Below are 22,766 nucleotides of genomic sequence, written 5' to 3'. Positions count from 1 at the left end.
AGTGCTTTCAACCGGGAGCTGTTGGCACTGTATCTGGCAATCCGGCATTTCAAGTACTTCTTAGAAGGAAGGCCGTTCACCACGTTCACGGACCACAAACCGTTGACCTTCACGTTCACGAAGGTGTCCGATCCCTGGTCAGCTCGCCAGCAGCGACATCTGTCCTACATCTCCGAGTACACGACAGACATCCAGCATGTCTCAGGGAAGGACATTGTTGTGGCGGACGCACTCTCCAGACCAGCTATCCAGGCCCTGTCCCTGGGGGTGGACTATGCAGCACTGGCAGAGGCGCAGCAGGCAGACGACGAGATGCTCAGCTACAGGACTGCAGTCTCGGGTTTGCATCTGCAGGACTTGCTCATAGGCCCAGGTGAGAGGACCCTCCTGTGCGACGTGGCTACCAGTCAACCTCGCCCCATCGTCCCAGCAGCCTGGAGGTGGCGAGTTTTCGACTCCATACAACCTAACGATTGAACCTTCCTAACTAATTGATGCACCATCAATAACTCTCGGAGACGGGAGGCAAACGATAGGCTTTTATTAGCAGCAAGAGACCACGATTAGCAGCAAGAGACCACCACACAACATCCTGGAGACTGAGGGAGGAGCAGTGCCTCCAATCCCCTTTATACAGGGGTCTGTGGGAGGAGCCACAGGAGCAGTCAGCAGGGGGGCGTGTCCAGACAGGTATATGTAGTTCACCACACGGGGTCTGTGGGAGGAGCCACAGGAGCAGTCAGCAGAGGGGCGTGTCCAGACAGGTATATGTGGTTTACCACACTAACCCTCTGTGTGAAACCTTGTCAAAGGCCTTACTGACGTCCATATAGACAACATCCACTGCTTTACCCTCATCAATTTTCCTCGTAACCTCTTCAAAAAATTCAATAAGATTTGTCAAATATAACCTTCCACACACAAATCCATGTTGACTGCTCCTAATCAGACCCTGTCTATCCAGATAATTATATATACCATCTCTAAGAATACTTTCCATTAATTTACCCACCACTGACATTAAACTCACAGGCTAATAATTACTAGGTTTACTCTTAGAACCCTTTTTAAACAATGGAACCACATGAGCAATACGCCAATCCTCTGGCACCATCTCCATTTCTAATGACATTTGAAATATTTCTGTCAGAGCCCCTGCTATTTCTACACTAACTTCCCTCAAGGTCCTAGGGAATATCTTGTCAGGACACGGAGACTTATCCACTTTTATATTCTTTAAAAGCGCCAGTACTTCTGCTTCTTTAATCATCATATTTTCCATAACTTCCCTACTTGTTTCCCTTACAAAGATGCATTCCAAAGTAGTACAGGCAGTCCCCGGGTTACGAAAAAGTTCTGCTCCTGAGTCTGTTTTTAAGTTGGATTTGTACGTAAGTCGGAGCAAGTGCATCCGGTATTATTTAGCATGTTAGTCAAATGTTTGTCTTAGTATATAGTATATATTTTATCTTTATATGTATATAAAACACTTAAGAAACGTATGCATTCCAATAATTAAACCACTGCGTTGCTTAGTAATAATTGTAGCTTTCATCAGGGCAGGGCCTTTCACATGCTCCATTATTCTCACTTCATCCCTTATCCTTTAAAATTGTTCTGATCGTTGACCGACTGTAGCCTAATGCTTTTTCAATGACCGATTGCGTTTCACCTCTTTCCATACGCTTTATTATTTCCACTTTATTTTCAATCATGATCGCTTCCCATCAAAGGAACAGAAATACTACGGGCGGTGGGTCCTGACCTCCGTTGGGTCCTAAGGACCACCGCACTGAATTCCCCCGGTCTGCACTGAGACAGGTTAAATGGGACGAGTGGGGGGGCTGTGCTGGGTTTGAGTATTTGATCCTCCACAATATTCCACGGTGGGAATTTAAACTGGAGGTGGCAGTGTTTTTTTTTAAACGAGGTCGAGTTGCAAACTTGATATCAACCCGGTACGGATGGTATGGGAGTCAATGGATCAACATCAACCTGGCACGGAAGCGGTCTGTCACTGGATCGAACACAGGACCTTCCATTCTTGAGCCTGGTGCTGATCTCACTACGCCACCAGCCGACCAGAGTGGGGAGGGGGCAGGGTTAGGGTTAAACTTGCTAAGAAAAACTTAAGCCAAATACTAAGTTACACACTCAACACAGCATCAACAGCAACGACTTAAAATGGTGGACAGCATCGCGATTCAACTTAAAATGGCGGACAGCGTTCTCCTTCCTTGGTTCGTAAGTACAAATTGTCCGTAAGTCAGATGTTCGTAACTCGGGGACTACCTGTAGTTGTTTTCTAAATGCAAGCTGATGCAACCATGGCTGACAAGGGAAGACAAAGCAAAAAAATGAGAATATAATAAAAATTAGTGGGAAGTTAGAAGATTGGGAAACTTAAAAACCAACTAAAAAGGCCAAGAGGAAAAAGATGAAATATGAAGGTGAGCTAAGCAATAATATCAAAGAGGGTACCAATATTTTTTCAGGTTTTAAATCTAAAAGAGGAGAGAGTAGATACAGTTCCAATAGAAAATGATGCTGCAGAGGTAGTAATGGGGCAAGGAATCAGCAAACAAGCTATTTTGTTCAGTCTTTACCGTGAAAGACACTAGCAGAAAGATACTTACGAGCCTGATTGAACTTTTTAAGCATGTGACTAAACACATAGATAAAGTTAGAGCAGTAGAGTAGTGTATATGCATTTCAGCAAGGCATTTAGTAAGGTACCCATGCAAGGCTTATTGAGAAAGTAAGGAGGCATGGGATCCAAAGGGATATTGCTTTGTGGATCTAGAACTGGCTTGCCACAGAAGGCAAAGAGTGGGTGTAGATGGGTCATATTCTGCAGGGAGGTTGGTGACCAGTGGTGTGCCTTAGGGATCTGGGACCCTTACTCTTTGTGATTTTAATAAATGACCTGGATGAGGAAGTGGAGGGATGGGTCAGTAAATTTGCTGATGACACAAAGTTTGGGGGTATTATGGATAGTGTGGAGGGCTGTCAGAAGTTATAGCAGGGAACTGATAGGATCCAAAACTGGGCTGAGAAGTGGTAGATAGAGTTCAACCCAGATAAGTATGAGGTGGTTCATTTTGGTAGGTCAAATATGATGGCAGAATATGGTATTAATGGTAAGACTCTCAGCAGTGTGGAGGATCAGAGGGAACTTGGGATCCGAGTCCACATTCAAAGCTGCTGTGCAGGTTGACTCTGTGGTTAAGAAGGCATATGATGCATTGGCCTTCATCAACTGTGGGATTGAATTTAGGAGCTGAGAGGTAAAGCTGCAACTATATAGGACCCTAGCCAGACCCCACTTGGAATACTGTGCTCAGTTCTGGTCCCCTCACTTACAGGAAGGATATGGAAACTATAGAAACGGTGCAGAGGATATTTACAAGGATGTTGCCTGGATTGGGGAGCATGCCTTATGAGAATAGATTGAGTGAACACGGCCTTTTCTCCTTGGAGCGACAGAAGATGAGAGGTGACCTGATAGAGGTGTATAAGATGATGAGTGGCTTTGATCATGTGGATTGTCAGAGGCTTTTTCCCAGGGCTGAAATGGCTAACACAAGAGTGCACAGTCTTAAGGTGCTTGGAAGTAGGTACAGAGGGGACATCAGGGGTAAGTTTTTTTTATGCAGTGGTGAGTGTGTGGAATGGTCTGCCGGCAACGGTGGTGGAGACGGATTGATAGGGTCTTTTAAGAGACTCCTGGATAAGTACATGGAGCTCAGTAAAAAAGGACTATGGGTAACCCTAGGTAACTTCTAAGGTAAGGACATGATCGGCAGCATAGTTTTGTGAGCCAAAGTGCCTGTATTGTGCTGGTAGGTTTTCTATGCTTTTAGAACACCAGAAATTTGAGAGTGTCAGGGGGCAGAAATGAGTGTAATTGTTATTATTCAGAAGAAGGTTTTGTGGAAGCTGCAAGGACTAAATAAATCACCTGGATAGATGCTCTACACCCCAGGAATCCGAAAGAGGTGGCTGAAGAATATAAGAAATAGGAGCAGGAGTAGGCCATCTGGCCCACTGATCCTGCCCCACCATTCAATAAGACTGTGGCTGATCTGTCTGTATACTCAGCTCCATCTAACTGCATTTTCCCCATAACCCTTAATTCCCCTATGTAAAAATCTATCTAACTGTATCTTAAATATATTTAGTGAAGAAGCCTCAACTGCTTCCCTGGGCAGAGAATTCCACAGATTCACCACTGTCTAGGAAGAACAGTTTCTCCTAATCTTCGTCCTAAATCTTCTCCCCTGAATCTTGAGGCAATGTCCTCTAGTTCTAGTCTCGCCTACCAATGGAAACAACTTTCCTACTTCTCTTGTATGTTTCTATAAGAGCCTCTCTCATTCTTCTGAATTCCAGAGAGTATAGTCCCAGGCGACTCAATCGCAACTCATAGGTTAACCCATTCATCTCTGGAATCAACCTGGTGAACTTCCTCTGTACTGCCTCCAAAGCCAGTATATCCTTCCTCAAGTATGGAGACCAGAACTGCACACAGTACTCCAGGTAGAGTCTCAACAGTACACTGTATAGTTGCAGCATGACCTCCCTACTCTTGAATTCAATCCCTCTGGCAATGAAGGTCAACAGTCCTTCTGTCTTCTTAATGATCTATTTTACCTGTAAGCCAACTTTTTGTGATTCATGCACAAGCACTCCCAAGTCCCTCTGCACAACAGCATGCTGCAATCTTTCACCATTTAAATAATAATCTGCTCTTCTATTATTCCTTCCAAAGCAGATGATCTCGCATTTACCAACATTGTATTCCATCTGCCAGACCTTGGCCCACTCACTTAACCTATCTACATCCCTCTGCAGACTCTCCACATTCTCCGTACAATTTGCTTTTCCACTCAGTTTAGTGTCCTCGGTAAATTATGCTACGCTATATTCAGTCCCCTCTTAAAATCATCAATGTAAATGGTAAACAGCTGAGGGCCCAGCATTGATCCCTGCGGCACCCCACTCACCACTGACTGCCAACCGGAGAAACACCCATTTATACTAACTCTCTGCCTTCTATTGGTTAACCAATCCACTGTCCATGCCAATACACTTCCTCCGACACCATGCATCTGTATCTTATTTATAAGTCTCTTGTGCAGCACCTTATCGAATGCCTTCAGGAAATCAAAGTATATGACATCCACCTGTTCCCACCTGAGATTATGGAAGCATAAGTAATAATCTTTCAACAATCAATGGATTCTGACATGGTTGAGGGACTGGAAAACTGCAAATGTCACTCTACTCTTTAAGGAGGGAATGAGGCAGAAGAAAGGAAATTATAGGCCATTTCACCTGACATCAGTGGTTGAGAAGAGACAATAGCAAAAACGGGCCATTTGGCCCATCAAGTCTGCTCTGCTATTTAATCGTGGCTGATCCATTTCTCATCCCCAACATCCTGACTTCTTCCTGTTTCCCTTCATGTTCTGACTAATCAGAATCTATCATACTCTGCTTTAAATATATCCAATGACTTGGCCTCCACAGCTACCAGTGGCAATGAATTCCAGATTCATAACTCTTCGGCTAACAAAATTTCTCAAATTCATTCTAAATGGACATACCTCAATTCTGAGGCTATGTCCTTTGGTCTTAGACTCCCCCATAAAGGAAAAACCCTTTCCATCCACTCTATTGAGGATGCTGGAAGCAATAGTTAAGGAAAAGGTTTTGGGGTACTTGGGGGCAAATGATAAAATAGGCCAAAGTCTGAATGGCTTCCTTAAGGGGAAATCTTGCCTGACAAATCTGTTGGAATTCTTTGAAGAAATTACAAGTAGGATAGACAATTGGTGGATGTTGGGTACTTGGATTTTCAGAAGGCCTTTGACAAGGAGCCACTAAATGAGGCTGCTTAAAAAGTTACAAGCCCATGGTATTAGTAGTTTATATTTGTTTATTATATATTTAGTTGTTTGTTTTTTTCCCTCTCTCTCTGCCCATCACTCTGCCTGTTCTCCATCTCCCTCTGGTGCTTCCCTCCCCCCTTTCTTTCTCCTGAAGCCTCCCGTCCCATGATCCTTTCTCTTCTCCAGCTCTGTATCACTTTCACCAATCACCTTTCCAACTCTCAGCTTCATCCCACCCCCTCCGGTCTTCTCCTATCATTTCACATTTCCCCCTCCACCCACTACTTTCAAATCTCTTAGTATCTTTCCTTTCAGTTAGTCCTGACGAAGTCAGTCCTGGCTCAAAACATCGACAGTGCTTCTCCTTATAGATGCTGCCTGGCCTGCTGTGTTCCACCATCATTTTATGTGTGTTGTTTGAATTTCCAGCATCTGCAGATTTCCTCGTGTGAAGCCCATGGTATTATAGGGAAGATACCAGCTTGGATAGAGCTTTGGCTGATTAGCAGGAAGCTAAGAATGGTAATAAAGGGAGCTTCTTCTGATTGGCTAATGTTTTTTTTTAAACTTTTTTTACTGCATTTTTAAGTAGTTACAAAGTGAAGTATGAAGAAACAATGTATATAACCCTTACCCCCTCCCCTTAACCCCTCCCCCCTAACTGCCCTATAGAAAAAAAAAGAAAGAAAGAAAGAAAGAAAGAAAGAAAGAATGCCTGGTTGTTGGAAGATCTCCACATGCTCCATGGAATTCGTAATAACTTTAATATGTATATTTATTTCTTTCCCCTAATAACCAATTGTTTCATCTTCAGAGCATCTATATATTTAATCCTGTCTTTTGTAAATAAGGGCTCCAAATTTTCAGAAATGTTTCATATTTATCTCTTAAATTATAAGTAATTTTTTCTAATGGAATACAACCATAGATTTCTTTCTTCCAAGAATCTATACTTAAATGTGTATCCGATTTCCAAGTAACTGCAATAGCTTTTTTGGCTACTGCCAGTGCAATTTTTATAAATTCTTTCTGATACTTATTTAATTTGAGTTTCGGTTTTATCCCTTCAATATCACCTAGTAAAAATAATATTGGATTATGAGGAAATTGTGTTCCTGTAATTTGTTCCAGTAAAAGTCTTAAATTTGTCCAAAAAGGTTGAATTTTAGAGCAAGACCATGTCGAATGTAAAAAAGTACCAGTTTCCTGGTTACATCGGAAACACTGATCCGATAAATTTGGATTTAATTTTTTTATTTTTTGTGGTGTAATATATAATTGATGTAGAAAATTATACTGCACTAATCTTAACCGAACATTTATTGTATTTGTCATACTATCAAGACATAGTCTTGACCAATTTGTTTCTTCAATTTTAATATTCAAATCACTTTCCCATTTTTGTCTTGACTTATGGACTCCTTGTTTAATTGCCTGTCTTTGAATCAAATTATACATACAAGATATAAATTTTTTAATATTTTTTTTTGAATTAAAATTTCTATTTCATTAGATTTCGGCAATAACATTGTTTGACCTAATTTTTCTCTTAAATAAGCCCTTAATTGAAAGTAACAAAATAAAGTGTTATTTGATATTTTATATTTATTCTTTAATTGATCAAATGACATTAATATACCTCCTTCAAAACAATTCCCTATATATCTAATCCCATTTTGAATCCAATTATATAAAAGTTGATTGTCCATTGTGAAAGGAATAAGTCTATTTTGAATTAAAGATCTCTTTGCTAATAAAGATTTTTTTATCTCATCATCAACATTTATCTTATTCCATAAATCAATCAAATGTTTTAATATAGGAGATTCTTTCTTTTCCCGTATCCATTTAGATTCCCATTTGTATATAAAATCTTCTGGTACGTTTTCTCCTATTTTATCTAATTCTATTCTAATCCATGCCGGTTTATCTTTCTCGAAAAAAGATGCAATAAATCTAAGTTGATTTGCTTTATAATAATTCTTAAAATTTGGAAGTTGTAATCCTCCTAAATCAAATTTCCATGTCAATTTTTCCAATGATATTCTTGACATCTTACCTTTCCAGAGGAATTTCCTCACATATTTGTTTAACTCTTGAAAAAACTTCTGGGGTAATTGTATTGGTAATGATTGAAATAAATATTGTAATCTAGGGAATATATTCATTTTTATAGTATTTACTCTACCTACTAATGTTATTGGTAATGCCATCCATTTTTCAAGATCTTCCTGAATTTTTTTCAAAAGTGGTAGATAATTTAATTTGTATAAGTTTTTTATATCATTATCAACTCTTATACCTAAATATTTTATACCATTTACTGGCCATCTAAATTGAGTTATTAATCGACATTGATTATAATCTCCTTTAGTAAGAGGTAAAATTTCACTTTTATCCCAGTTTATTTTATAACCCGATATTTTCCCATATTCTTCTAGTCTATAAGATAATTTGCGTAGTGAATGTAATGGATCTGTTAAATAAAGTAGAACATCATCAGCAAATAAGTTAATCTTGTATTCTTCCTGATTAACTCTAAAACCCTTAATATCTGGGTCCACTCTAATTAATTCAGCTAGTGATTCTATTGCCAACACAAATAAAGCAGGTGATAGTGGGCAACCTTGCCTAGTTGATCTTGTTAACTGAAATGATGTTGAAATTTGACCATTTGTCACTACTTTAGCTTTGGGATTAGTATTTAAGGTTTTAATCCATTTTATAAATGATGTTCCTAATCCATATTTTTCCAGCACCTTAAATAAAAAATCCCATTCCAATCTATCAAATGCTTTTTCTGCATCTAAAGCAACTGCCACACTCATTTCCTCCCTCTTTTGTGCTAAATGGATTATACTAAATAACCGAGTTACATTATCTGCCGATTGTCTATTTTTGATAAATCCTGTTTGATCCATATGCACTAATTTTGGTAAGCATTTAGATAATCTATTAGATAAGATTTTTGCTATTAATTTATAATCGGTGTTTAATAAAGAAATAGGTCTATATGATGTTGGTTTTAAAAGGTCTCTATCTTTTTTTGGCAATACTATTAAAATAGCTGTTGAAAAAGATTCTGGAAGTTTATGCGTTCTTTCCGCTTGATATATTAACTCCATAAAAGGAGGAATTAATAAATCTTTAAACTTTTTATAAAATTCAGGTGGAAAACCATCTTCTCCTGGAGATTTATTACTTTGAAGTGATCCCAAAGCTTCTTCAACTTCCTTCAATGTAAAAGACATACCTAAGCCCCTGTTCTTCTATATTTAATTTTGGAAGAGTTATTTGTGATAAAAATTCTTCTATCTTAACGTCATCATTCTTTGATTCTGATTTATACAACTCAGAATAAAAATTCTTAAAAGCCTCATTAATTTCTAGAGGTTTATAAGTAATTTCATTCACTTTTGTTCGAATTGCATTTATTGTTTTAGAAATCTGATCTGTTTTTAACTGCCATGCAAGAACTTTATGTGATCTTTCACCTAGTTCATAATATCTCTGTTTAGTTCTCATAATTGCTTTTTCTGTTCGATATGTCTGGAGTGTATTATATTTTAACTTCTTATTAATAAGTTGTCTTCGTTTTTCTTCTGTCATATTTCTTTGAGATTCTTTTTCTAATTTTATAATCTCTTTTTCCAATTGATCTATTTCTATCATATATTCCTTAATTTTAGAAGTATAACTTATTATCTGGCCTCTCAAATATGCTTTCATTGCTTCCCACAATATAAATTTATCATCAACTGAATGTAAATTTGTGTCTAAAAAGAACTGAATCTGCTTTTTCATAAAATCACAAAAATCTTGACGTTTTAGTAGAATTGAATTAAATCTCCATCTATAAATTGATTCCTCTTTATCTATCATTATAATTATTAAAGGAGAGTGATCAGACAATATTCTTGCTTTATATTCCACATTTTCACTCTATCTTGAGTATTTGTTGATAATAGGAAAAAATCTATCCTTGAGTATGTTTTATGTCTATTTGAATAAAATGAATAATCCCTTTCTTTTGGATTGATTCTTCTCCATATATCAATCAAATTTAAATCTTTCATCAATGATAGAGTTAATTTTGCTACTTTTGATTTTGTAAAAGCCTTTGTTGATCTATCTAAAACTGGATCTAAACAAAAATTAAAATCTCCACCTATTAATATTTTATCATGTGCATTAGCCCAATTCAAAAAGACCTCCTGTATAAATTTTACATCATTTTCATTTGGTGCATAAATATTCATAAGAGTCCATAGTTCTGAAAAAATTTGACAATGTATAATTAAATATCTTCCTGCCGAATCAATTAATACATTTTGTATTTTAATTGGTAAATTTTTATTAACCAAAATTGCAACTCCTCTTGCCTTTGAGTTAAATGAAGCTGCAATAACATTTCCAACCCAGTCTCTTTTTAATTTCTGATGTTCTATATCCATTAAATGAGTTTCTTGTAAGAAAGCTATATCTATTTTCATTTTTTTAATATATGTTAAAATTCTTTTTCTTTTTATTGGTCCATTAAGCCCATTAACATTAAAACTTAAAAAATTCAATAAATTAGTCATTATTTTTATTTATGTTACTCCAATCTATAATAATACCTAATCTTTCAACTTTCATTGTATCCTGGGAAATCTTTTTAGAAGTTTCCATGTTGCTATGTGTGTCCCCACCAATCATGCAGGCAAAAGAATAGAAGAAAAATAGAAAATAAAGAAAAAAAAACACAAAATACCCCCCTACTAATGTTGTGAAAGAAAAAAAACACAACATTACCCCCCTCTATTGTATGGGTCATGGCAGTCGCCATGATTACACACGTGAATCCCGTAGTAACCGATTCAAAGCTCCCCAGCCCCCCCGCAACATTAAAAGTATATATATATAAAAAAACATACTATTCTCAATTAATATTTCTAAAATTTTACTTTTCTCCCTTATATCATCCTTAAATGTCCATCAGTTCCATTTGCTTTCTCTGTCTTCGTCTTTAACCATTACATTTAAAAGTCTCTACGTTTAATTAACGAAGAGATGGAAGTTTTTGTGCGAACACCTCCGCATCTTGATAATCAGAAAAAAATCTTTTTCCTTCCTCCAAAAAAATTATCAGTGTTGCTGGGTGACGCATTAAAAACTTATAACCTTTTTCCCATAAAACATTTTTAGCTGGATTAAATTCTTTCTTTCTCTTCAAAAGGTTATAACTTATATCAGGATAAAAAAGAACTGGTTTCTCTGCTATCATCAATGGACCTTTTCTTCTTTTAGCACCTTGGGCAGCCGCCCTCAAAATCTTTTCTTTATCCTGGTATCTTAAACATCTTATCAAAATTGATCACGGATTTTGATCATCTTGAGATCTTGGTCTTAAGGCTCTGTGCACCTGTTCAATCTCAATTAAAGTTTCTTCTCCCATTTCCAATTTTTCAGGAATCCATTTTTGAAAAAAAATTATTGGGTCTTCTCCTTCGGTACCTTCTTTAAGTCCAACAATTTTAATATTGTTGCGTCTACTAAAATTTTCAAGCTTATCAATTTTTCCCACGAGTTGTTTTCTTTCTTATGTCCAGGCATCATTATCATCTTCCATCTTCTTCATTCTTCCATCCATTTCTTCCATTCTGACGTCCAAATCCGTAATTTTCTTTTCCATTTTTTCCTGTTTCTTTGTCATTTTATCAAACATAGCCTCCATATTTGTTATTTTTTCTTTAATTACTTTTTAGTTACTAATTACTTTTTCTAATTTTTCTAATTTATGCATTATTTGCCTCAAAGCCTTTTTTGTATTTTCAGAGGAACTTTCATCTTCTTCTTCTTCTCCATCTTCGTCTGATTTTTCCAGAGTCCGGCTCTCTCTCAGACTCACTTTCACTGTCGGTTTCAGTCGTTGCTGGGTTTTGTAGTTCTGGTTGCTCTCTTTTGCGCATGCTCGTTCCTTTATGCTTGCGCAGTTCTCGTTGATCTTTTCCTTTAGAAATGGCCGATGCTGCCACGGTCTCCTTTTCTGTTTCACCGGTGGTGTGTTGTACCTGAGTCCGCGGTTCTTCAGTAGAAGTAGGCCTTGATTCTGTTCCAACTTGAGCGGTCTTCGCGGTAGCAGTTTTCTTTGTCCTCTGTTTATGAGGCATAGCTTAAAACATTCCAAAGTAATTTATGTAACCTTAAAAAAGTATTAATTAACTTTTCTTCACTTAAACATTAACTTATTAACTTTTTTACGGGAGGGCTGGGTTCCAGCGTCTCAATCCTACGTCATTACGTGACGTCCCCCCTGATTGGCTAATGTTGACTAGTGATGATAATGAAGGGGTCGGTGCTGGGATTGCTTCTTCTTTCATTACGTCCATAATTTGAATGACAGAACTGATGAATTTGTGGCCAGGTTTGCAGATGATAGGAAGATAGGTGGAGGGGTAGGTAGTATTGAGAAAGAAGGGCAGCTGCAGAAGGATTTAAGATTAAGAGAACGGGCAAAGAAGTGGCAGATGGAATACAGTGTCAGGAAGTGCATGGTCCTGCCTTTGGTAGAAGGAATAAAAGAGACCATTTTCACTGCACAGGATTGGAAACAGCAGCAGAGAGTTGTAAACTCAACCACCTCACTCATCGGTACTAGTCTCCCCTGCATTGATACCATTTTCTAAAGGGGATGCCTCAAAAAGGCGGCATCAGTCATTAAAGACCTCCATCACCCACAACATGCCCTCTTCTCATTGCTACCACCAGCAAGGAAGTACAGGAGCCTGAAGACACACACTCAATGTTTCAGAAACAGCTTCTTCCCCTCCACCATCAGATTTCTGAATAGACGCATCCATGAACACTATCTCATTATTTTTGCATGATTTATCTTTTTATACATATTTCTTATTAGAATTTATAGTACATTTTATGTATTTAATTCTACCGCTGCTGCAAAACTACAAATTTCATGACATTCAGTATGTTATTGAAAATAAACTGAATTCTGATTCCTACATGGTCTTGACTCGAAAAGTTGACTTTCCCTTGGCCTCTACAGATGCTGCCTGACCCAATGATGCTCTCCAGGAGCCATTTGTTTGCACTGAACAGAACAGCGCGAGCTGGCCCCCTTACTCACCAATCTGTTCCAACTGCCGCACCCTCTGGTCCAAGGAAAACTTCAGCTGCTGGCCCAGCTTGCCTCGAAGTGTAGAAACTGCTTTGCTTATGAGAACCAGTTTATGGGCATCCACCTCAACCTGTTGCTGTGATGTGGGAGGGTCCAGGGAGACCTTAGGAAGATCAGCAACCACCTAAAACCAAAACACTAGTGTAAGGATAATTGCTCTCCCCATCGGGACCACAGTACCTGCAAGCAACCCAACAGATTTTACACCACTTCTGCCACTTATTGCTGTGTCCCTGATACACACACCAGACGCACAGCCAGCGAGATATCAACTGGTAAACGATAAACACAAGAGATTCTGCAGATCTTCAAAATCAAGAGCAACGCACACAAAAAGTACTCAGCAGATCAGGCAGCAGCAATGGAGAGGAATAAAGACTTAGTGTATAGGGTGGAGACCCTTAATCAGGACAAAAGCCAGAATAAAGGGTGGGGGGGGGGAGAGGAGTACGTTGGCAGGTGATAGGTGAGACCAGGTAAGGGGATGGTATGTGGATGGGGGAAGAGAAGCTGAAGCAAGAAGCTCATAGGTGATAGTTGGAAGAGGTAAAGGGCCGAAGAAGAAATCTGAGAGGGGACCATGGGAGAAAGGGAAGGAGGAGGGGCACCAGAGGGAAGGGATATGCAGCTCAGAAGAGGTGAGAGGGGAGCCAGAATGGGGAAGGGGGGAGAGGGGGAGAAATTACAGAAATTACTATTCATCTCGTCAGGTGGAACTGGGAAGGAATAATGAGAAGAATTTGAGAAGGAGAAGCTGAAGTTTTTGTATCAGTGTTACAGCAGAGTATAGGGTTTAGATATATGAGTGAGTAGCTGGCCAAAGTTGATCAGAAGGGAACACTAGCAGGGATGACAGCAAAACAGCAATGGCTGGAGTTTCTGTGAGCAATTTGGAAGGTGCAGGATAGATACAGTTTGAAGATGAAGTGTTCTAAAAGGAGGATGACAACCATGGAAAGTCAAATACATCATAAAAGCAAAAGGGAGGGCATATAATATAGCAAAAAATAAGTGGGAATCTAGGGGATTGGGAAACTTAAAAACCAACAGAAAGCAACTAAAAAGCCATAAGGAGAGAAATAATGAAATATTAAGGTAAGCTAGCCAATAATATCAAAGCGAGGTAATAAGGGGGAACAAAGAAACGGCAAACGAACTTTAAGTATTTTGTGCCAGTCTTCACTGTGGAAGACACTTGCTGTCTGCCAGAAATGTGACAGTGTCAGAGGGCAGACGTGACTGCAGTTGCTATTACTAAGGAGAAGATGCTTGGGAAACAAAGGTCTGAAGGTAGATAAGTCACCTGGACCAGATGGACTACACACCAAGGTTTGGAAAAGAGGAGGCTGAAGAGATTGTGGAAGCATTAGTAATGATCTTTCAAGGAGCACTAAATTCTGGAATGGTACCAGAGGACTGGAAAATTGCAAATGTCACTCCATTCTTCAAGGAGGGAGGTAGAAGAAAAGACATAGTCTGACCTCAGTGGTTGGTAAGATGTTGGGAGTCCATTACTAAGGATGAGGTTTCAGGCTACTTAGAGGCACATGACCAATATGCCAAAATCAGCATGGTTTCCTTAAGGGGAAATTTTACCTCACAAGTCTCTTTGAGTTCTTCGAGGAAGTAACAAGCAGGATAGACACAAGCAAATCACTGGATGTTATATATTTGGATTTTCAGAAGGCCTCTGACAAGGTGCCGCACTGGAGACTACTTAACAAGATAAAAGCAGGATTACAAGATAGCAGGAAAGATACCAGCATCAATAAAAGATTGTCTAACTGGTAAGAGGTAATGAGTAGAAATAAAGCGGGTCTATTGGGTTTGGCTGCTGGTAACCAGTGGTGTTCCACAGGGTTAGTGTTGGGACCGATTCTTTTCACGTTATATGTTGATTTGGTGGTTTTGGAATCCAGCCTTGCAGATGCAGCACACACTGAAAGTGACCTGACCGCAGCGGACTCCGAGTCCGTCAAACCTCTGAGCCGACGACCATCCCCTCTGGCACAGCTTCTCTGAGCACCATCCTCTGCCAAGAGTATTAAGACAGCTCCGCCAACGGCCATCAGCAACGCAACCCCGAGGACTGGGGGCCTGTTCTTCCCAGCAGAGTCCTAGACCTCACAGCAGCAACGAAGAAGGTCTTCCTGGAGTTTTCCCGATGTTCCTCCGTGCTCCCACTTCTGTTTTCAATCGATTATGATTGCGCACGGCACCCCACTTCACAAATAACAGATAATCAGCTCCGGAGTTTTTTTTAATCAATTAAGCTATTGTTTGCACTGTTGTAACTATGTGGTTTTGTGCAGGTCTTGTAGCTTTAGTTTTTGTTCTTGTTTTGTCTGTTGGATTTGAAGCTCCTTTCCGGGGAATCAGCTAAGATGGTAGCGTGATATTAATACGCAGCAGCCTCTCCGGACTCTGGAATGGGGATTGCCAAACGTTATGTGGATTTTCTGGTGTAGTCTGTTTTGTCATATGCTTTTATGGTATCATTCTGGTGGAACGTTGTCTCATTTTTTAATTGCATTGCATTTGTCGTTTCTAAATGACAATAAACTGAATCTGAAGTCGGCAGACGGTACGGAGATACGTGGGGCTGCTGAGAAGGACACAAAGTGTCTGCAGAAGGACAGACTGAAAGAATAGGCAAACTGGCAGATGGAACAGTGTTGGGAAGTACATGGTCAGGCAATTAGGTACGAGAAACAAAGGCACAGACTATTCACTATATGGGGAGACAATTTAAAACTCCAAGGTGTAAAGGGACTTGTGAGTCATACAAGATTCTCTAAATGTTAATTTGAAGGTTGAATCCGTGGTAAGGAGGGTATAAGTAATTTATCATTCATTTCAAAAGGATTAGAATATAAAAACAAGGATGTAATTCTGAGACTTTACAAGGTATTGGTAAGACCATACTTGGAGCGTTGTGAGCAGTTTTGGGCATTGGAGAGGGTTCCAAGGAGATTCATGAAAATGATTCTAGGAATGAAAGGGTTAACATTTGAGGGGTGTTTGATTGCTCTGAGCCTGCACTTGCTAGAATTTAGAAGAATGATGGGAGATCTCATTGAAACCTATCTAATAGTGAAAGGCCAAAATAGTGTGGATGTGGAAAGGATGTTTCCAATGGGGGTGGTTGGAACTATGGAATTTGTTGCCAGATGGATGAGGAGGCTAAGTCAATGGGTATATTTAAGGCAGAGGTGACAGGTACTCGATTAATTATGGTGTCAAAAGTTATGGGGAGAGAAAGCAGGAGAATGGAGTTGCAAGGGATAATAACTACAGTCACATATTTTAAGATAATGAATGCAACATTTCTTTTTTTGTAATTTTTTTAAACTTAAGTTCATCAGAAAACAAACATTTCCATAAGATGTATTTCAGACATTGTACATTATAATCATATATGTCACAAATCTCCAAATAGTATTTATCTGAGGTATACACATAGAAAAGAGTGGAGAGAAAAAACAAGCAAAAGGAAAAATTATGTACAAGTAGGGAGTGATTTTTTGTTTACAACATATTCATTGATTTGTGAGAATAAAATCAGGCCTATGAGGCATTATGTAGTTGAACCATTTTTCCCAGTATGAATCAAATTATTCCAGCTTATGATTAACAGATGCTGTTAGCTTCTCCATTTTGTAAATGTCCATTGTAATTTCCATCCATCCATTTAAGGTTGGGCTCTTGTGTGATAACCATTTCCTAGTAAGAGTCTTTTACCAACCACCAACAGTATATTCATTAAATATTTATCTCTTTTCAACCATTTTTGAGGTATATATCGAAAACACATTGTCTTACTCTCTAAGGGTATTTCACATTTAAAACTGTCTTGTAGGGCATTGTGTATCCCCCTCCAATAGTCTTTGATAACAGGGCCGTCCCAAAAAATATAATGATAATGATTTGCATTTTGATTTCCACAATTTATCCAGCAAACTGGGAGGTTACTATCATAATGGTATTTCTGAGAGGGTGTAATAAAATATCTTATCGTTTTTCCATCCAAACTCCCTCCATTTCTGTGAACTGGTACACTTCCATTGATACCTCCATATTATTGTCCATTCTTCTTCAGATATAATTATCCCTACTTCCTTCTCCCATTTTGTTTTAATGTATGAAGTCAATTGTGTTTCAAGATTTGACAACCCCTTATACATGCTTGAAACGATTCTACTACCGTTATCTGAATTATATGCTTTTCTAAATAGCTTTATCAAGCATGTACTTGCCTTGGTTACATTTTTAAGCGTCTTATTAACATATTGTCGCATCTGTAAATACTGATAAAAATCTTGTTTTTCTAGTAAGTGTTTCTTTAAGCATTTCAAAACTGAACAGTGTTCCTTCTTTCATTATGTTGCAAAGAACTGTTATTCCTTTAGCTGTCCAGTCCTTAAATCGAGCATCCAAATTATTTGGTGTAAAATCCGAGTCATATGCACACCATTTAAGAATTGCAATATCTCCCTCTAGATTATATTCTTTTATAGTAGTTTTCCATATTTTAAGAGTCAATTTCACCCATGGGTTATCAATAGTATTTATGTACCTTTGCAGGTTGTTATCAGCCAGAATTGCTTGTATGGGGATGGGAAGTACCCGCTCCTCAATGTTTTTCCATTGAGCGTCATATGATGGGTTGCATCAACATATCACAGCTCTCAACTGTACTGCAAAATAATAATGTCTGAGAGAAGGTAGGCCCCACCCCCCCCCCCCCTTTTCCTTTGCTAAATGCAAAGTTTTGAGATGAACTCTAGGCCTTTAACCCTGCCAAATATACCTTGATGATATCTTGTTCCATTCACTGAATTGATTTTGATTAATCTCTGTTGGTAGGGTCTGAAAGAGATATAACAGTCTGGGCAGTATATTCATTTTAATAGACTCAATCCTTGAACTGAGACTGAAAAAAGGAATCAGGATCCATCTTGCCATATCTTTCTTAATTTTTTCATATAAAGGCTGATAATTACATTCTGATAATTTTGCCAAATCTTTTGGCATAATGATGCTCAAATATTTGAAAGACTCGGTTTGCCATGCCCAGGGATATCTACTTTCAATTTCTCTTGGGGGTGGGGGGGGCTATAGTAATATGAAAGTAATTGGGTTTTATCTATGTTGATCTTGTATCCTGATAATTGACCATATTGTTCAAAAGATTGCATCAATTTAGGTAAAGAGTATGTTGGTTGCCCTAGATAGATCAAAATGTCATCTGCGTAACAAGCCAATTTATGCTCTGTCCCTTTAATAGTAATTAAAGGAAATCCTCTTGCATTTGTACAGGGCCCTGGTGAGACCACACCTGGAATATTGTGTACAGTTTTGGTCTCCAGGGTTAAGGAAGGACATCCTGGCTGTAGAGGAAGTGCAGCGTAGATTCACCAGGTTAATTCCTGGGATGTCTGGACTGTCTTACGCAGAGAGGTTAGAGAGACTGGGCTTGTACATGCTGGAATTGAGAGGGGATCTGATTGCAACATATAAGATTATTATGGGATTGGACAAGATAGAGGCAGGAAATATGTTCCAGATGCTGGGAGAGTCCAGTACCAGAGGGCATCATTTGAGAATAAGGGGTAGGTCATTTAGGACAGAGTTAAGGAAAAACTTCTTCTCCCAGAGAGTTGTGGGGGTCTGGAATGCACTGCCTCAGAAGGCAGTGGAGGCCAATTCTCTGGATGCTTTTAAGAAGGAGCTAGATAGGTATCTTATGGATAGGGGAATCAAGGGATATGGGGAAAAGGCAGGAACCGGGTATTGATAGTAGATGATCAGCCATGATCTCAAAATGGCGGTGCAGGCTTGAAGGGCCGAATGGTCTACTTCTGCACCTATTGTCTATAATTCCCCTGATATCCTCATTTTGTCTCACGTATTGAGCTAATGATTCCAGATATAATGCGGAGTAGTGGTGACCATGCACAACCCTGTCTCGTGCCCCTTTCTAGGGTAAGACTATTTGATAAATATCCATTGATTTTAATCCTAGCAGTAGGGTTGTCATATAGTGTCTGTATAGTTTTAAAAATAGCATCTTGGAAACCAAATCTATGTAAAACACTGTAGAGAAAATTCCAATTAACTGAATCAAATGCCTTTTCAGCATCCACGTTTATCACTATTGCTTCGATTTTATTTTTTTTGTATATTCAAACAAGAGGACATGATTTGAGAGTTAGGGGGCAGAAGTTTAAGGGAAATACGAGGGGGTATTTCTTTACTCAGAGAGTGATAGCTGTGTGGAATGAGCTTCCTGTAGAAGTAGTAGAGGCCAGTTCAGTTGTGTCATTTAAGGTAAAATTGGATAGGTATATGGACAGGAAAGGAGTGGAGGGTTATGGGCTGAGTGCGGGTAGGTGGGACTAGGTGAGATTAAGAGTTCGGCACGGACTAGGAGGGCCGAGATGGCCTGTTTCCGTGCTGTGATTGTTATATGGTTATATGATCCATGATCTGAAGTGTCCTCCGTATATTGTCTTGTGTTTGGCATTGTCATATAAAACCTGTCTGATTGTTACGTATCAGTATGGGTAGAAACTCCTCTAATCATTTGGCCATGATGGAGGTAAATAATCTATAATCTACTTTAAGAATGGATATTGGTCTAAATGACCCGCATTCCATTTTATCCTTGCCTTCTTTCGGTATAGCTGAGATTATCGCTTCTTTCCAACTGGGTGGCATTTGTGCCTTTTTTAGAGCCCAGTTCAGTGCAGGGAGTAAAACAGGAACTAACTCATTTTTAAATTCTTTGTACCACTCTGCCATATACCCATCTGATCCTGGTGACTTGCTTAATTTAAGCCTACTAATTGCAGCTTTTAATTCAACTTCAGTTATGTCAGCAGTCATCGTTCTATTTTGTTCTTCACTTAAAGTGGGTAACTCTAGAGAATTCAAGGTGGTGTCAATTTGGGTTATGCTTCCCCCTGGAACTTTGGAATACAGAGTTTTGTAAAACACTTCAAAAGCTTCTTGAATTTCACTTAGCTTATTTTTTTATCATTTTCATTCTTGGGTCCCTAAGTTTATGAATTGTATTTTCTGCTATCTTTATTTAGTTTCCACACCAGTATTTTCATAGACTTTGATCTACTTTCAAAATGTATCTGTTTCAGAAACATTAAATTTTTCCTGATTTCTTGCATAGCCAAACTATTAATTTCATTCCTAATTTTTAAAATTTCCCCTAATGTATCCTGTGCCAAATTCAATTTGTTTTTTCTCTAGTTCCTTCAGCCTATTTTGTAATTCCTCTAATGTTTTATTCCATATTTTTTTCTTATATGAAGGTATTGCTATAATTTTCCCTCTTAACACAGCCTTCGGAGCATCCCATAAAATGGGAGGTGAAACCTCTCCATTATCATTAAATTCTAAGTAGAGACCAATTTCTTTTTTAATTTGTTCCTTAAAGTATGGATCATTGAGTAGACTTGAATTTAGTTTCCAAATAGTATTCTTTGGTTGTAGGTCAAAATCAACAGATAAATACATAGGTACATGGTCACTTACATCTATTGTCCCAATTCCACAGTGTTTATTTTGTCTTTGTCTTTTCCAAATGTTATGAAATAGTCTATTCTTTTATATACAGAATGGGGAGCAGAATAATGAGTGTAATCCCTTCTGTTGGGGAAAAGGTCCCTCCATATATCAATTAAACCAACATCCTCAAAAAGTGTATTAACTTTATGTAAGGATTTTGTTTCATAGGTTTTTCTATTGGAAGAGTCTAAGTTTGGTTGTAATTGCGGATTAAGTCTCCCCCACTTATCAGGAGACCTTCTGTTTCCGCTACCATAATATCAGTAATTTTCTGAAAGAAACCAGTATCACTTCATGATGCGCTGTCTCAATTTCCAGCTCCATAGTCGAGGGAAGCTCCAGCGCGTCCTGCAGCAAGTTTCCGACAAACTCCGTCATAGACAAGCCCTCCGCTCCTTCAGGAACGTTGTATATTCTGATATTTTTTCGCTGTGATCTTCCCTCCAGGTCAAGCAGTTTACCTTCTTGTTGATTTAATATTTTTATCGTCTTACTGAGTATCCGTTCCACATTTTGAACGTGATCTTCCACCTTCTCAATTCCAAGAATTCTCTGCCACCACTATTTTTTGATTGAAGTTGGCAATCTCTGACTTAATATCATGTAGCTGCTGTTTTATATCTTTCTGGAACTCACTTAACTTTTTCAAAATTTCAAACATATTTGCCGCTTTGCCTGAATGAGGCCCAGCGTCCATCTCGCTAGCACACGGTCGGGTAGGAGAGACACTCACTGCGCTCCTCTCGACCGCAGGATCGCTTTTTTAATTTCCATTCTTTTCCCTCATTCTTGCACCTCTTATTAGTTCAAATACTTTAGAAAAATACTATATTTGATGGGTTAACGGGGTTTAATACACGTTTTTCCAGAGGAGCTAGTGACTTAAGCTGCCACTCCCGATGATGACGTCACCGGAACCCCCATGAATGCAACTTTTTAACAGTAAACCCAACCACCTTCCTCAGGCACATATTAATCAAATGACAAGTCCCCACAGAGATCCTCCCTTATATACAAAGCATGGGCACGGCTTAATGCTCAATCCCGATTGGCTGGATCTGAATTGCCTATTCCTGATTGGTTAGTTTGGCTTTGTTCTGATTGGTTATTTTTTTTTATTAATTAAAAGGTCAAACCCTCTTTAGAAGTGGTCCCTGACTGAAGCTATCTCCACAGTTAGTGAACCTACATTTAGATTCCCCAGGACTTGTCACTTGAATGACTTGTGTCTGCGGAAGATGGTCAGGTTTGCTTTTGAAGTGTTGTTTCACAGTATCTGTAAGTATGTGACTGTTGAAGCCAAAAGATAGTATGGATAGATTTGATAGCCAGTCACAAAGCTTCTGTAGTCAATAATAAATCACCCATGATGAAATGGCATAGCAGACTCAATGGGTTGAATGGCCTAATACTGCTCCTGTGACTTATGATTTTATTATGTTGCAGATCACTCACCTTCCAGAAAGCAATGCCCCCCGTGTGGGTGAGCACAGACTTCAGCTGCTCCTTGTAATCCTTCAGCCTCTCCAAATGAGCGCTCATCTGATCCAGCAACTCCACACACCTGCTGTCCGCCTTGTTCTCTTCTTCTTCAAAGAGTCTGGCTGCAATTTTCTCCTCTTGCTCGATCATTGCTTTCATCTCCGCAAACTCATAGGCAACTGCTGACTTCTGAGTCATTGAGGAATCCTGAGGCACAGATCAAAGGAAACAATTTCAGAGACAGTCACAAAGTCTAACAGACCCCATCATGGCCTGGGATCTAACACTGTCTGTGAGGAGTTTGCCACGTTTCCTTGTGACTATGAGAGTTTCCCTGGATGCTCTGGTGTCCTCCCACATCCCATAGATGTGCGAGCCAGTGAGGTAGCTGGCCAACAGAGGAGAATATGGTGGACTTGATGAGTGACAGTGGATTATAAGGGTGTGCTCAGTGTGCCTGGAACAACCTCTTGCACAGTGTCACCCAAACTAACAAATCAATCATTGGTTTCCTAAAGGGAACATCAGGAGACTACATGCCAGTTCCATTGGTGGGTCAGAGGTGGAGAGAGTGAAAAGGCTTCAAATTCCTGGGCGTCAATATTTTGCACACCAGCACCTTTACTTTT

General features: G+C 39.0%; 1 protein-coding gene across 2 annotated transcripts in view; it reads right to left on the bottom strand.

Annotated features, from left to right (window-relative positions):
• Positions 1-22,766, bottom strand: part of trim25 (tripartite motif containing 25) — a 110,627-nt gene that overhangs the window by 32,148 nt on the left and 55,713 nt on the right. For both annotated transcript variants that reach the window (XM_059948136.1, XM_059948137.1), the window contains exons 3-4: positions 22,111-22,344; positions 13,021-13,195 (exon numbers count right to left, since the gene is read on the bottom strand). In XM_059948136.1, coding sequence (XP_059804119.1) covers positions 13,021-13,195; positions 22,111-22,344 — 409 coding nt within the window. The remainder of the gene's footprint in view (positions 1-13,020; positions 13,196-22,110; positions 22,345-22,766) is intronic.

This window comes from Hypanus sabinus, chromosome 23 (assembly GCF_030144855.1).
Source record: "Hypanus sabinus isolate sHypSab1 chromosome 23, sHypSab1.hap1, whole genome shotgun sequence".
Lineage (NCBI taxonomy): Eukaryota > Metazoa > Chordata > Chondrichthyes > Myliobatiformes > Dasyatidae > Hypanus > Hypanus sabinus.
This window is presented reverse-complemented; position numbering and strand designations above follow the sequence as displayed.